At 30.8% G+C, this 16,336-nt stretch overlaps 5 protein-coding genes across 5 annotated transcripts; 2 read left to right on the top strand and 3 right to left on the bottom strand.

Annotated features, from left to right (window-relative positions):
• Nucleotides 1-60: 60 nt before the first annotated feature.
• On the bottom strand, nt 61-6,047 carry TpMuguga_01g01161 (putative integral membrane protein; the record flags this gene model as incomplete). The annotated part of the gene is made up of 3 exons (XM_761589.1): nt 61-3,650; nt 3,714-5,858; nt 5,942-6,047. The coding sequence occupies 3 exons, from the start codon at nt 6,045-6,047 to the stop codon at nt 61-63; spliced, it is 5,841 nt and encodes a 1,946-aa protein (XP_766682.1).
• Nucleotides 6,048-6,688: 641 nt separating this feature from the next.
• On the top strand, nt 6,689-8,396 carry TpMuguga_01g01160 (uncharacterized protein; the record flags this gene model as incomplete). The annotated part of the gene is made up of 2 exons (XM_061305155.1): nt 6,689-7,484; nt 7,561-8,396. The coding sequence occupies 2 exons, from the start codon at nt 6,689-6,691 to the stop codon at nt 8,394-8,396; spliced, it is 1,632 nt and encodes a 543-aa protein (XP_061161720.1).
• A 54-nt stretch (nt 8,397-8,450) lies between these two features.
• On the top strand, nt 8,451-10,463 carry TpMuguga_01g01159 (uncharacterized protein). The gene is made up of 3 exons (XM_761587.2): nt 8,451-8,697; nt 8,808-8,992; nt 9,099-10,463. The coding sequence occupies exons 2-3, from the start codon at nt 8,833-8,835 to the stop codon at nt 10,445-10,447; spliced, it is 1,509 nt and encodes a 502-aa protein (XP_766680.1). The 5' UTR covers nt 8,451-8,697; nt 8,808-8,832; the 3' UTR covers nt 10,448-10,463.
• Nucleotides 10,464-10,498: 35 nt separating this feature from the next.
• Nucleotides 10,499-13,828, bottom strand: TpMuguga_01g01158 (ATPase family associated with various cellular activities (AAA) family protein). The gene is made up of 12 exons (XM_061305154.1): nt 13,657-13,828; nt 13,466-13,601; nt 12,927-13,363; nt 12,574-12,819; nt 12,348-12,466; nt 12,098-12,256; nt 11,774-12,026; nt 11,610-11,678; nt 11,332-11,525; nt 11,153-11,225; nt 10,930-11,062; nt 10,499-10,791 (listed from the first exon to the last, which is right to left on the bottom strand). Exons 1-12 carry the CDS (start codon nt 13,763-13,765, stop codon nt 10,563-10,565), a joined length of 2,157 nt encoding a protein of 718 aa, XP_061161719.1. The 5' UTR covers nt 13,766-13,828; the 3' UTR covers nt 10,499-10,562.
• A 5-nt stretch (nt 13,829-13,833) lies between these two features.
• Nucleotides 13,834-16,336, bottom strand: DDHD1 (DDHD domain protein). The gene is made up of 10 exons (XM_061305153.1): nt 15,876-16,336; nt 15,651-15,810; nt 15,480-15,581; nt 15,288-15,392; nt 15,039-15,227; nt 14,829-14,958; nt 14,725-14,754; nt 14,501-14,694; nt 14,143-14,409; nt 13,834-14,008 (listed from the first exon to the last, which is right to left on the bottom strand). Exons 1-10 carry the CDS (start codon nt 16,133-16,135, stop codon nt 13,868-13,870), a joined length of 1,578 nt encoding a protein of 525 aa, XP_061161718.1. The 5' UTR covers nt 16,136-16,336; the 3' UTR covers nt 13,834-13,867.

Raw genomic sequence — 16,336 nt, 5'->3', positions numbered from 1 at the left:
ACATGTTAATTTTAAACCTTACTATCAACACAATTAGTAGTGTTAACCATAACCACTAGGTTACATATTTATGAAATCAGGCATATCTAAATCTAATGTGAGACCGTGAGTTGTTGGGTTGTATGTCGCTGTTTTCACTGTCTTAACTGCTCCAGGAGTTGCACTCAAATTGTCTCCTCCAGCTCCAACTAAAAATTCCATCCCCTCTTCGTCCTCACCTTCTAGAGTTTCGCCCTTGTGTGACTTTACCTCACCAACTTTCTTACCGTTAGAAATTATCTCAACATTAATCTCATTCAGTCCCTTATCGTCTATTGTAATATCAGTACTACCAGTGTCCATATAGCTTTTTTTATCTACTAAACGAATTGGAACATTGCCAACAACGTCTTTAACAGTAAGTTGCGATGTTAAGAGCCAGTATTGACCATTATAAACAGGCACATCAGAAACTGGTACAATATTATCAAGTGAAAAATCAGCAACCCAGCCGTATTTATCTCCACACCAAATAACCCTGCCCATATCAAATCCCATCCTCATTAAAGCTTTCGCCGTAATTAAAACATGGGCTCTAATTATAAAATTTGGATATTCCAACGCGAATTTCCTCTCACTCATTACTATACTAGCACCTTCACCATTACCAGTATTAATCTGGTAAACTATACGGTCGTAATCGTATTCATGTATAATATTAATTGATTCCAGAGAAGGTATGTCATTTAGTGCTGTTAATTCTGGTACGAAATTATCACCATCATATACTAATCTCCCTTCGCCAGGTTTTAACAAAATATTCGTAGGCTTATCAATCTTATCAAACGGTGCATAACCACCTGAATAATATATACCATTGTACTTTCTTAATCCTACAAATACACTTCCAACGACATCTACTTTCATATATCCCTCTAGATCAGGTACCAACTCATTAATTTTACCCCTAAATTGTTTAAACAAATCTTTCTTTATTGGATTAAGCTTATACTTACTGACTAATTGCTTGATAACATATTGTAGTATATTGGTTTGAATTGGTAATCTGAGTTCATTCGGGGATTCCATCATGAATGGGCATATAAGTTGGTGTATTGATGATGCCATACCGGATTGTATAATTTCAATACTTCTAAATTCACCAAATACATTTGCTATTATTTGTTTTATATCCAATTCATCTTTGGCTTTTTTTAATTCTTTTATTAGTCTCTTCACTAAGGTCTTTTGGGTATAGTAACAATGAATACGATGAGTTATTTCTGAATGTAGCATTAAGCGATCAACAAAATGCGGTAACATCATTGCTTCCTCTTCAGGTGTCATCTTCTTCTTAAATACATTCTTCACTTTCTTTAAAGGATCATACCATTTCTTATTACTGTTTTCTGAGTCGGAATTACTATTGGACTTAGATTTGGTGCTTTGAGATTCACCTGTCTCAGCATTAACCTTTTCAGAATTGACATCGTCATTGAGCTCCAATAAACTGGATTTTGAGCTACTATCAGTTAAGGGTTTTGTGGGTTTAGACTCGTCGGCTTGCCTATTTTTGCTCTGCCTATCTCCATTTCGAATAGTACCATTATTATTATTAATATTAGCAGGTTTTGTAAGACTAGGGCTATTAAAAGCTCTCAAACCTGAACTTGCCGGAGAATATGATGAAAAAATATTATTTTTAAGCTCGAGACTCTCATCTAACTGCAATAAACTAGTTTTTAAAATGTTAGAGCTAGTATTACTACTATTATTAGGAATTTGCAAGTAGGAGGGGTTTCCAAAGGCTCTTGTACCACTACCTGCTGCACATGGTATACCACTTTTACCAAAACCTGATCTTGAAGTTGAAGTTGATTGCCCAGATGCACTATTAGTAGATAAATCCTTATCTGTACTTGAATCTTTACCACCTGAATTTGAATTCGGATTTGAGTTTGAGTTTGAAGTTGAAGTAGTTTCTTGGTTCTTTTTTCGGTTACAACAACCTAAACAATCGAGACAACCACCGGAGCCACCTTCTAATCCCTCATCCAACTCCAAATAACTATCCTCCACATCCTCCAAATCATCATCCTCACCATCATCTAAATCCTGTTCCATCTGTAATAGAGTGGGTGCCCCGACATGTGGTCTCACAGTAAGATTAGCCACACACCTTCTGCAAGTATCAGATGCAATTCTTATGACATCTAGTGGATCCATGGACGTACTCTCTATCATCCTCATTATTCTCAAAACCTTCTTCTTTTTAAGGAGGAGTGAATAATCTTTACATTCCTTGTTGTTGTTGTTTAATTTTGACACACATCCCAGATGTAACATTTTTAAACCTGCACAATGTTGTAAAACCATTTCAGTCGCCATATCAGCTAAACTCCTTTTATTGACCAAAAACGATAGTAGGAACATCTTCCTAGCAATATTCTCGCTTCGGTCTGATATATTAAACGTTTGCGAATCTGATTGTGACCACAATGATAAGAATATGGTAATATATTGTATGATTGGTATTGGTATGGATGCTTTGGTAATAAATGAGTCTTTAAACATTTTCACAAGCTGATGTACGGTTTCCAATGTACCTTTGTATTTTTTATCATCATATATAACATAAGTGTTAAAGTTGTTATTAACCTGTCTAAAATTAGTTGGGGCCCTAATAATACCACGAAATAGTAAATTTTTAAAGAATTTCCTTAATAATCCAATGATACCATGATGATAACGCTCGACTAACTCTTGTATAAAGAATATGAGTTGTAACGATAATGAAGTTGCTGGTAGAAATTGTTTAGTTAAATTCATTACATATCCATTGCTATCAGTGTTGAGATATCGGAAAAGACTACCAAAAGTTTTAGAACTGGTAATTTTTTTCTGTTTAGAATTCTCGAATGAGTGCAATGCTAAATGTATTGATCGTATCATAATGATAGTGTTAACACTCTGGTAATACACATTGTAATCTTTATTTGCCAAATTGGTCAGATCAGTAATAACATTAATAACATCCAAGAATTGGTGATCATAACCAACACTACCACTAACTCTACCACCATTACTAGTGGCAAAGACGTGGAATGGTATGATTTGTTCAGAAGTGTTTTCAGGATTTACTGATTTTCCAGGTTCATGATAACCACTCATAAACATATTATAAAATTTTTTATACGTATTTCCCATTCCTTCCAATTTACTCCTCACGTCAGTGTTCTTTTCTTCAGAAGTATTATCAGCATTATCATTGGTGTTATCAGCAGTATTAGTGAAAAGAGATTTTTCATTTTCAACATCATTACTAGGCATCCTGGAATTGTATCTGGCACGTCTAAGAATTTCTTCCCTCTGACGCATAGCTTTTTGAAAAGTATCACTACCATTAAGAGCATCCTCAAAAGCTTGTTTCTCACGCTCCGCCTTCTGTTTATGTACCTCCTTACTTTGCTCATCCAATACACGACCCATTTGATCACGTAAATATTCTTGACGATTCTTATACTGCTTATGTGGATCTTTATATTGTTCACGTCGGCGTTTTTCATATTCTTCTTGACGTCGCCTGTTGTAATCTTCGATTAGACGTCTGTTAGCTTCTCGTAACTCGCGCTCTCGTGCATCAGGGCCAACCTCCAACATTGAAGGTTCAACTATATTATATTTTAAAATTAGTATAAATTAGGCATTAAATAACTAAATTATTAATATATTACCTATATCATCACTATCTTCTTGTAAAAATGATTGTGAAGGTTTTTGATTGGTGAATTGTGACTGTATTCTCAACTGTACATTCCTGGGTGAACTTCTATAAAAGTCTTCCCTCGTTATTGCATACATTATGCTTAATAATACTCTCTGTGCATATGTATCAATTAATAATAAATCTTCAGTATGGAACAATTGCACCCATTTTAAAAATTGTGCCAATCTTTTACCAACTGTTCCCTTTTTACCAACACCTTTCTCAGTCGTTGCTACCTTATCATTGTCATACAGTGTTTGTATACACTTAGTATCACACAATGACATGAAACCATAAAATTTCTTTTTACCAAGGAACAATTGTGGTTCTCTAACACCTTCCATAACCATTGATAAGATGATAGAAAGTGAATGAATAGCAACTTGAGAGCTTGGTGGTGATGGCAAAACAGTACCATTTTCCACCATTAACATGAATTTTCCAACTAAACTAGGGGCAACTTTACTAAAAGTAGTTACTTTAGACCTTGAGGCTTCCATGTAATAACGTTCAAAATTCTTAATTAGCCATAGATTTCCTAACCCCGGCACTAAATTATGATAATTTGGGGCTATATATAAACCAGATTGTTGTTCAAATGAACGTATTATCTTATCGGAAAATTGATTTTCCCTAACAATTCTCTGACAAATATAATCATTATGAAATAGTTCTAACTTTTCATATACTAATTTCCTACTTTCCTTCATCTTTTTAGGTTGTTTGAATTTACCATACAATTCAGGCTCCTTAGTGTATTTACGTATTTCCTCTATAAAAGAGGCTTTTGCAGTAGGCGTGGAATTCAAATACCAGTTTTTATCGTATCTTTTAACCTTATCTCCATCCTTTTTTAATAGTTGGTTCAAAGCATATTGTGATTGGAAAACCTCTTGTAATCTCAAATATACTAAAGGATGGACCTTTTGAAGTTTACCTACTTCGCCATTATTTAACATATTCACTACGTTTGCGGATTCTTTACTAATGTACAGAGTTAGATCATGTTGTATTCTTAGTTTACGCTTGGTCATTCTACGTAATTTGGATTCTTTATCTGTTAATGTTTGTATTATACCACCCATTACTTTAGGCTTTTCAAATTTAGGTTCTAATACATGTGCTGATCTATTATATTCAAAAGATGTTGCCACTGGGATTTGTGTTCCACTCACTTGCGATTTTCGGGGTATACTATTGCCCAGACCCTGTGTAATTGATGGGTCTAATTTTGATTTTTTCACCGCTTCTACCTCATTTACATCAAAATCGTCCGATGATCCTGATCCCGATTCCGCTGTCATTGTAGGTGAATTCGGTGGTGTCATTTTTTTAACTCCATTATTACCGGTATTAGGGTTTAACGGATTAGGGCTAGTGGTATTCGTAGTACTATCAGCGGTGTTAGTTTTTGTAGTACTATCATTACTGTTAGTTTCGGTAGTATTAGTATTAGTATTAGTATTGAATGGTAGATTATTGAAATCAACATTGTCAGAAATGGGTCTAAGTAATCTTTCGCTAAATGGTCCAATCTTCTCATCTTTATCCTTAGTTTTAGTCAAAATAGGGGTGGCTTCAGATAGTTTAGGTTTATTTTTATCATTCGGGTTAATTGGCACAGGTTTAACAACTTTAGGTTTTTCTTTTAAAGGGGTATCTAGCAAAGGGGTTTTATCCGTCGGCTTATTTTCTTCAGATTGATCATCTGAAGGATATTTTGTTAAAGGATTAATTGGTCTTCGTTTATGAGTTTCTAGATCCGTGAATCTGCGATTGCGTTTATCTTTTGATAGTTTTTTCCTCGTGTAAACCTCTGAATCTGTTCTAAAGGGCAATTCAACATCACTATCATCTCCACTGCCATCACTGTCACTATCATCATTACTACTGCCAGTGGTACTGTTTTGAAAAGATTTATTTAATTTGTTTCTTGGAACTTTCGACTGAGAGCGTCTCCTGGACTGTTGAGCTAAGTTAACGCTATGTTTAATGAGTTCAGGGTTTACACCGGGTGGTAAACCCGGATTTATACTAGCCAACTCACACCCAACACCTCTCACATTATAAAATACTAATATTATCAATATTAGACATATTAGACGCCAATGACCTATAACATCATTACATTAACTGTTAATCATGTTATTTTATACTATAACAATGTAGTGAACAAAAAATGTGTAAGAAACTTACGATTTTGAAATTTTAGTTTATGGTTGTGTAGAAGGGTAATTTGGTTAAAATTATAAACATGTTCAATTGAGCCATTTTTATCAGTTTTGTGCTTCTTTTTAATCATTTTTGAGTTTATTCCAATTATCTCATTGCTATTCCAATGCTGATAATTTCAAGTAGCATTCATTATTTAATTTTTTTACACATTATTTTATTTATTATTGAACTTTACAAAAAACTTATTTACTATGTTGAATTTCAGTAAATTAACGCAAAACTGCAATCAAACGATATGTATAGTAAAGAATATATTCAACAAATTTATATAAAATATTAATCGATGCAAAGTATTATACAAAAAGAGTATTTAACTAATAAAATTCATAAATTATCTTAAATTCTAGGAAGAATTAGACAAAAATGAGTAAAGGCCATGAATGCAAATGAGTGCGTGAATAATTTGGACAAACTTTTGGCATTCAAATCAGATTCAATCAATATTTTTGTCTTAATATTTGAAAAATTTGTAAAATTTTGAATTAACGGGGAAGGATTGAAACGCATTTGGAAGATTCTCCAAACTCAATTTTAGGGTCGAAAAATTGAAATGTGTAACAAATCTTACACAAAAAATTAACTATTCTTTACTTATTCTTCAAATTATTAATAAATTATTTTTAAATATTTGATTCTTTACCATGATTCCAATTTCCCTCCACAATTATATTATCTATGTTAGTGGAATATGTGTAATTAATTATTTTGATGTTGAGATTACCTAATTCAATTGGAAGTAAATTAATAAATCCAAATTTTAATTATAATATTTCGCGAATTAGTTGTTTTAATATTTTGAGAATTAATTACTTTAGTACAAATGTATTTAATGACAAAACTGTTGATTTTCAAAATTTACCATTTAACGAGAAATTTGTAAATAATTTAAAATCGCTTGGAATTGACAATTTAAAACTTTTTCAATACTACACTTTTAAACTTTTAACAGATAAATTAGCCTTTTTACCATTTAATTCCCTAATAAATTCCCGAATTAATAATGAGGAAAGGTTAAAAATAGTATTATATAATGATTTAAATACTGGTAAGACTATTGGTACTTTATTACCATTTTTATATCGCTTTTCTACAGCACACTCAAACTACAATGAAACTACTGTAAATGGTTTCGATAGAAAACTTTTAATAATTTGTAATAATAATAATGAAGTGAAAAAATTAATAAATTTCATAATTAGTGTTGATTCGAGTCTTAACATAGCTCAATTAACTGGTTATAACATTGATAATGGTGTTAAAGCTGCTTTTGTTTTAGTGTTGGATAAACATTTAATACAAATTCGTGAATCTGTTTTAAGGTCCCATGACTTTGAATTTGTTCTTTTTACTAATTTTACAGAAACTATTAACTGTAATAATGTTGGAAAACTTTTAAAACTTTTTAATAACTCCAATGTTATTTGTTTAATTAACTCACTCGATGGATTGAGAACTTTTTCTAACAAATATCTACAAAACTTTTCACTCTACAATTTTGTTCAAGGTATTGTATACTATAGTTATATTGCTATATAGTTAAATTATGTAAAATTAGGGGGGAAATGATAACATAATTGTAGGAACGAGGGAAAGGTTAATTGGTGATAAAAGAACAGATTTGTTAAAACTGGAAATTGATTTAAATAGAACAATTCCAATTACCGATGAAAAAACAGAAAACACCAATAATAATAACGTGGTAAAGGGTGATGTGGTAGAGAGTTGTTTGTGTAAAGTATTAAAGAATAGGAATAAACTTGGCGTGATCAGGAATTTAATCTATTGTAATTACAATTTACCAACCTTTTTACCGTTAAACTTACTACAAAAGTTAACTACAGTCAAGTTCCGGAACAATTGCTTAATATTTACAAATAGGAAAAACCTGAGCAAAATGGCTGAGATTGAACCCTTCAAATCATTATCAGTGCAATTACAAAACTGTGTAAATTCTTACGAAAGAGCTGAAAAACTAAATTTATTCAACTCACTCAACAAACCACTACTTTTAACCACTCAGCTACTAAACTATAATTTATCCCTAAAAAATGTTAATTTAGTCATATTTCACACCTTTCCGAGGGAGGATTTTTATAAACATTTACTCAACAATTTGAGTAATAATAGTAAAATAATAATATTGTACAATAAAATGGAGTATGGTAAACTTATTGAAGTGGTAAAGAAGGTAACAAAAAATGTTAAAGTTCAAACAATTCCTTCAAATCAATTTATATTAAATTATAACCTTAAAATTCTGAATAAACTAGTAAATAATGTAATAAATGAGAAAAGGGAAGAGTTGGTTCCGTATTTAAGAAAATCGGAAGAATTAATCAAGAAATATAATAATTCAATAATTAATTACTCGGTTAATTTATTAATAAATGATAATGTTAATAATTTTAAAAATTAATTTCCTTCCCCAATTTGCGTTGTTGTGTATGCTTCTTTACATATTATTTTTTATATTTCTGTATTTTTAAAGTATTTTTATTATTTTTAAAATCAATTAATTATTTTAAACTATAGAACCACTAGTTTATGTGAAATTACTAAAACTGTGTTGAAAAATGTCGTATGGCGTTGGAACTGTTTTTTTACCTATCGTAAGGCGTGTTTTGTTTACATCTATCGCACTGGAAATCGGTTACATTACTTACGATTGTGTTCTCAAACCCGCAGCTAAATCAATAAATCGCGCTCTCTTCCCACCTGTAATTTTTATCTACACTCTTATTTATAGATACATATAGTTATAGTATATTATAGATATATATAGATATATATAGATATATATTAGTATAATGTCAACATTGTGATTTAGCCGCCAAAAAAGCCTAAAACTTAAGATGAGGTATAAATTGAGGAATTTATGTCATGTTTTGCACCAATCTACACATTATTCTAGTTTTACACAGAATAATACTACCATTTCAAACCTTATAACGCAGTTTAATACTTTTAAACCATTATTACATCATTATCCAATTACTCCAAAACATGCTCAAAGTACCCCAATTACACTAATTATATACCTATGACATAGTAATACTATATACCTAAAATACTATGTATCTAATACTACTATTAATATCCTGTTAAATATATTGTTTAGTGTTTAGAGAAGAGAAGAAGAATATCAAAGAAAGTATGACTGGATTGATGAATCAATTGGAAGAATTGGAATTGGAAACTTTATATCAAATTCTAAACAATTGTCTTAACATTTCACACAAATTAATTCACCCAGCATTCAATCAGAAGCTCATAAAAGTTATTAGTAATCATATTCTAAAAGCTGAATCTAATGGAAATGTGTTAAACAACGGGTTAAATGAAAAGGATGTATTATTAGCACTATTTAGATCATTTTCCAACTCAAAATTGAGATTATGTGAGGAGTTAAGGGTTAATTTTGATGGATTATATCATTTATTAAATAAACATCTGAGCCATTACAGTATTGAACAGCTTATTGATTTGTTAATTGGTCTTAGTAACATTTATGTTAAGACTAGTTTGGAGGGAATCAAACCACTAAATCAGAAGATAATTTATTTGTTATGTGATAAAATTGATAAATCCGCCTCTAAACCTTCGGTTTACACATTTATTCAAGTTGTTAAATCAATCTCAAAATCAAACCTAACCCATTTAATTAAACGCATTTCCCCTTATATTCATCCTAGCACTACTAATCTCTTTGACACTGTTAGTGAAGGTAGGGATGATGAGTTGGATAATAGTGAAGATAAGATGAGGTTCGAGTATAAGTACATCAAGTTGAATACACACTTGCTAACAATATTATTACAAAGCAATTATATCGACATTCCACTGTTTAATTCCATAATAAACTCTATAAATGTGTTTTTATTGAAGTATTATAAGGATACTTCAATCAATCCTTTGAATACTGATAATTCTATAAACCACTATAATGTAGAGAATAAGTTCGTGAATAATTTGCTATACCCACAGTGTACTAACAAACTATTTAAACTCCCTCAAATCCAAGTTGAAAATAACAATGATCGTATGAAAAGTTTAGATTACATACTATCGTCAAGTGTGAATAAATTGATGATAAAGGGGAAATTGGCATTTGTTAGGGGTTTAAAGTTGTGTGAAATGTATTTTACCACACTATACCCACATGAGTATGGACAACTCAGTAACGACCTATCGTATCTAAAACTACTAAACTACACCAATGATAAGGAATATCTAATCACTAGTAATTTATTGGAGAAGAATGGAAAGCTGATAGAATCACAGTTAGGAACTGCTAAAGGGTTAATTATTGTTAGGGTCGGTGTTTATTACATAGTTGCACTTGATCCTGAGGGTAAATTATACATTGAATTGGTTCGTAAAGGGAATAAAATCACAAAACAACTAGAGTTTAAACGCCAATTTTTACACTCAAATGGCTGGAAACCCGTTTTTATCCACTATAATTAATTTTCTACGCACCATACATGTACATTATTATCACATATAGTTTAGTTTAGTGTTTTTATATTAAAACAGTATCTATAACTGCTATTGCAATTATTTAAAGTGTATTGAAAGTTGGCTAAGAATATTTAAGTCTGAAATTGTGGTAGAAATCGATTTGTTGTTGTTTGACCGAGGGTTTAACTTTGAGAAGAGCCTTTTGAAAGTGTTCCATCTTCAACACTGAGTTTTCTGGGGCACTCAGTTTATAATCGGATACTGAACTCTCACTCATACTCATTCTTATCTCGTCAATTGCTATTATACTTGCTTCTCTACACAAACTCGCCAAATCCGCTCCACTAAACCTATTAAAACAGTGTTATCCACTATCCAGTTAAAGTTATTATATACTTAACTATAAGACAACTAATTATCGGTTAATTTAGAGAAAATAGTGTAAAACTATGTGGGCAATAGAATTAATAATCTGAAGTAAAAGATACCCGTTAGTTCGTTGCGCTATAATTTTAAAATTAACCAAGGGATCAACAGGAACGTCAGATGTTAATTTAAGTAAAATATCCACGCGATCATCTTCATCGGGTAAGGGAACATAAAATAACTTCTCCAATCGACCTAATCATCACAATTAACCACTATTATATCTACTATGGTAACTAGTTATGAGTGAGTGGTAAGTATATAAAGTGTTAAAGTGGAAATTACCTGGCCTTAGTATTGCGGGATCGATGATATCAGGTCGATTAGTAGCGGCAATTATGTATACATATTCTCTATTCTATAATAATTATTAAACTAATTATATGCTAATATTAAGTATATAAGCAGGTATTAATGATAAAACTACGCAAATAATAGTCAGTATCAAAAGAGTGATGAAGTACCTGTATCCCGTCCATTTCTGTTAATAACTGATTAACAATTCGTTCATAAACTTGATTAGAATCATTTCTGATGGAGCAAAGAGAATCGACTTCGTCAAAAAATATAATACAAGGGGAACTCGTGGCAGCTCTTTGAAATATTAATCTAATAGCCTTTTCACTCTCCCCAACATATTTATTCAATATTTCAGGCCCTAAATATATTTTAGGAAAGCAACAGTTAGATGTATATAAATGTAAATAACTGGGTAAAATATGTAATTTGTGAGTTAATTTACCTTTAATTGAGATAAAATTGGCGTTACATTCGTTGGAGATAGCTTTTGCCAATAACGTCTTACCACATCCTAAACAATAATTTAATACTATTAACTAAATTAGTGTAAACAATAAAACTAAGTCCCAGAAAGGATAGCAAGAATCAAACTTCGTAAAAAAGTACCTGGAGGACCGTATAGCAAGATTCCAGCAGAAATGCCAATACCGAAACGTTGATATAATTTTTTGTATTTAATTGGGAAAACGATTTGTTTTTCTAATTCAGACTTGAGAAATGAAAGAGCCCCAATTTTAGACCAGGTAACATCCGGGATGGTAATAAAACCTTCACGTTTAGAACTTGGCTGGACCTTATTAATCCCAATTAAAAAATCCTCCCTATTTATGTACAAATTCTTCATCAAATCATTCATATCCTAAATATAAATATGTAAATACTCTAAGTGGTTGAAAAAATGAATAACTAAGTAATGAGTATGAGAGTTACAGTATTGGCAATGGAGTAGGATTTGAATAATCTTGATATGGAGTGGATGGCGGATTCTCTGAGAACTGCTTGAAGATCAGCACCAACAAATCCAGGGGTTAAATTAGCAATTTCTTCAAAATCAACATCATCAGCAATCTTTATATTCACGGATAACGCCTAATACATTATAATGGTATTGGATATAAATATAATTAATCAATTTTATGGGAAAATAATTCAAAATAGTAAATGGATATGGTAGTAATACCTGTAGTATATCATATCTAGATTCTTGATTTGGTATTCCCATTGATATTTCCCTATCAAAACGACCATTACGTCTAATCATCGAATCAACATATTCTTGCCTATTCGTAGCTCCAATCACTATAACACATTATACTAACCGCGTTAGGGTATTATATACTTTATTATATTATAAAAATAATTACAAAATGAAATATAAAAATTGAAATGAAGAACAAATGGCTTACCAATAACAAAATGATTTTGAAGTGAGTCCATACAAATTCCTAATTGTGAAACAATTCGTTTTTCCATTTCTCTAAACGTATTTTCCCTTTTTGGAGTAATTGAGTCGAGCTCATCAAGGAAAATAATGCTTGGAGCACAGGCTTTGGCCTGTTCAAATAGACTTCGAAGTCTGTTCTCAGATTCTCCCGACATCCCTGTCACTATCTCAGTAGCTGCAACTCGAAAAAATGGACATCCGATCTCTCCTAAGAAAAATAATAGTTGAATATACTCAATTATATACAAAAGAATTGCAAAATAGATAACAATAGGATTAACAAAGATGTTAGATAAGGAGTAGCCGTATACATACCTGCAATAGCTTCCGCTAATTTAGTTTTTCCAGAACCCGGTGGGCCATGTAACAAGACGCCTTTGGTAGGTTGAACCCCCAAATGCTTATATAATTGAGGATACTTTAAAGGGTTTATAACTAAATCTTCAATTTCACCTTTTATCTTATCTATGCCACCAACATCTTTCAATTTCGTTTTAACATCCAATTCTGGTATGAATTTATAATCTAATTCTTCCTCATCCAAATCATTTTGTTTATCATTACTAGGATTATTTACAGGATTTATACCATTAATTCCATTAATCTTATTATTATTAATGGTATTGGTATTTGTAAGTTTATAATTATTTGTTAAGGTATTATTGAGATTAATAATTGGCTCATCCAAATCCATACTCAACCCTAAATTTGCTTTATCTTCATTAATATTCCTTTTCTTCTTCATATTTGCACTAATAAAAATTTGTATCCTTAATATTCAAAATAATTACATTGTATTCGAACTAATCATATATCCACAGTATTAAACTAGTGTATTTAAAAATGAAAAATACTCTGGAATCGTTTGATTGAGAATTGAGTTGATTATATTTTTTAAAATATTGATTTTTTGTCTTTTATAATCATAGAACGATTCTCTCAAATCTTCCAAAATATCATCAATTAATACAACTTCGCATTCTTCTCCTTCTATTGGATTTTTTGTTAATAATATTAGGGAAAATTTAAATATTTGAAAATTTACCTATTTTACAGCATGTAATGTGAAATTTACTGAAAGATTCCGGAGGCCAAAGTAAACCTCTTTTTTCCAGAATCGTCTTTAAACGATTTTCTAGTATTTTTACACTCATATATTATTTTTTCTAATTACATTATTTTACAATCAAATATAAATGTAATTGTGTTAATTCATGTATAATAGTGTCAATTATATTAATGAGTGTGGTGGAGGACTAGTTGATATAATCATCGTGATCGATATGGTCAGAGATGAGGGATTCGTAGGGATGTTCCGCGTCTTCATCATTACTTTTATTCATAATATTCCAGGTTGATTTCAACACTATTATACTATCATTTCTATTCTTTATATCCTATTACAAATTATACTATTTTACTACTATTTATAGTATTATAATACTGTTAAAAATAAAATAACTAATTTTGGATAAAATAATTGTAAAAGTAAGACTCCGGAGTAAATATAGGGGATTTCTTGAACACAAACCTCTCGATTAATTTGTTCCAGTAACTTTTTAGCCTGTTCTGAAACCATTAAAAACTCCTTCTTCAGATCTTCATTATCCGTAGAAAAAGAGAGCGCCTTTGACTTGGACTCAACGAAGGCTAGTAGAGTTGTCAGAGGTACTCGTTCCCTTACTGGATGAATTGAACTTAGGATGAAAAAGCTAACATCTCGTGATCCCCAATAACTTATGTGTGATTGCAATATAGCCAAAGGGTTCAAAAAATGTTCCGTTGCGTCTTCTTGTACCTGTTAGAATGTGATAATATCAGTGATATGTTAAGCATGGTATAACAAATATAAAAGAAATGAGTAAAACTAATTCCCTGTATCGAAATACCTGATAATCATATCTCTTAGGTAAGGTATTATTAATATTAGCCTTTTCTAAAGCATTAGTTGAGGACAAATCCATTTCAAAATCGCTGAAAAAGTCATCGTCTCTAACAGTTTCAGACGCCAATTCATCAGTCAAACATGACTCAGATTTATTGTTACTATTTAATCTCTCATCAGAATCCTTTCCTTTCAGTTCTAAAACACTTTAAACTATTAATCACTCACTATTTCGAAAATTATTAAATGATATTCTTCCTACAAATCACATTACTCATAAATTAATTATAGTATTATTATATAGCTATAGAGTAAATGTGTGATTATTATACTGTTGGAATTATTGGTGATATTTTGGTCAAGAATGCTATTATTTTGATTTGTTCCAAAGAGGTTATAAATTCCTTTAGTGATCGTGTTTGAGAAATCACTCAGATTCTCCGCTATTACCGATTTACAATACTACGACCATATTAAACAGTGTTATCTACACTCTAGTATATGTAGTTGATAATATATTCTTAATTGGTTGTAGAGGAAACCTGAAATTGTTGATCAAGATTATACCAATTTTTTAAACCATTGTTGTACCAATACGGAACAATAACAGGCTTAGGTACAGTCATATTAAGGTAAATTAACTTTTCCCAACGTGACGCTATTGGGTCATAGGGGTGAAAAATATTATAGCACTTTATATCTTCAGGTAATTTCAATCCCAATTTCATAAACTACAATTCATTAACCACTGTTATAGTATTATTGTACTATTAAATAAGTGAAATAAATACTTGGGGATTTTGATTAACGAGAACGGATGACAATGGACTTCCAATGGCGAAAAAATAATCAATTTTATGCTCCAATCTAGGCCTCTTTGATACCTCAATATTTGACTACAACTTAAGATACAGAGATATTAATATATTTACTAGTGTTAACTGTGTAAAAGAGTTGGAAATGTAAAGCATGAATTAACATACAAGTCGGTCTGGATTAACGCGTATGAGATCATCGACCAAAACTGAGCCCATAGAATAACCAATTATGGCAATTTTCGAATCTTTAAACTGACCAGACACATGCTACACATTATATTGGTACACTATTACTATACTAAGTATATTATAAATATATAGTATTATAAGTATTACATTGCGTAGTCTGGTAATCTCATTATTTAAATCATTTGCGAAGTTGTTCATGAGATAATCTGAGAATTTAGGGTTTAGGTAGAAAATAACGTCCATTACTGCCAAATTAAACACTCGTCTCATGCCCTTAACCGTATCGATACAATAATTATCAAATAATCTACAAATCAATATTACTTTATGACTTAAATATACTGTTAACTATAAAATCTAGTAAGAAGTAACTTATTTTGTGCATCAACGATATATCTTTTCCAATTAACAAAACAAAGATGAAGTTTAAGTTTTTGATTATAAAACCAATGCTTTCTAACCACTTCAAGGCTGTGTTTTAGGCTTTTATAATCATTTTCAAGCATGTTTTCAGTGGTTCCGATCCCGTGAACTGCTATTAAGATACAGTCACAAGGTGTTTCCTTCTGAACACTAAAATCCAAATCTAACATGGACTTCAACTTCTCCAATTTCTCATATAATTCTTCCATTTTTTATATTATATTACAACAATTTATACTATTACTATTTTACAATATTTTACACTATATTACACAAATTTGAGATGTATTACATATTATTACTATTTAAGAACTATTGAATGGAAGGAAAATTGGGAGAAGAAGAATGTTTAAACTTTTTTAAAATAATAGCATTCATATTTCTAGTTAATTTAAACATTTGAAAAGAAT

This window comes from Theileria parva, chromosome 1, assembly GCF_000165365.1.
Source record: "Theileria parva strain Muguga chromosome 1, complete sequence, whole genome shotgun sequence".
NCBI classification, from domain to species: Eukaryota; Apicomplexa; class Aconoidasida; order Piroplasmida; family Theileriidae; genus Theileria; species Theileria parva.
This window is presented reverse-complemented; position numbering and strand designations above follow the sequence as displayed.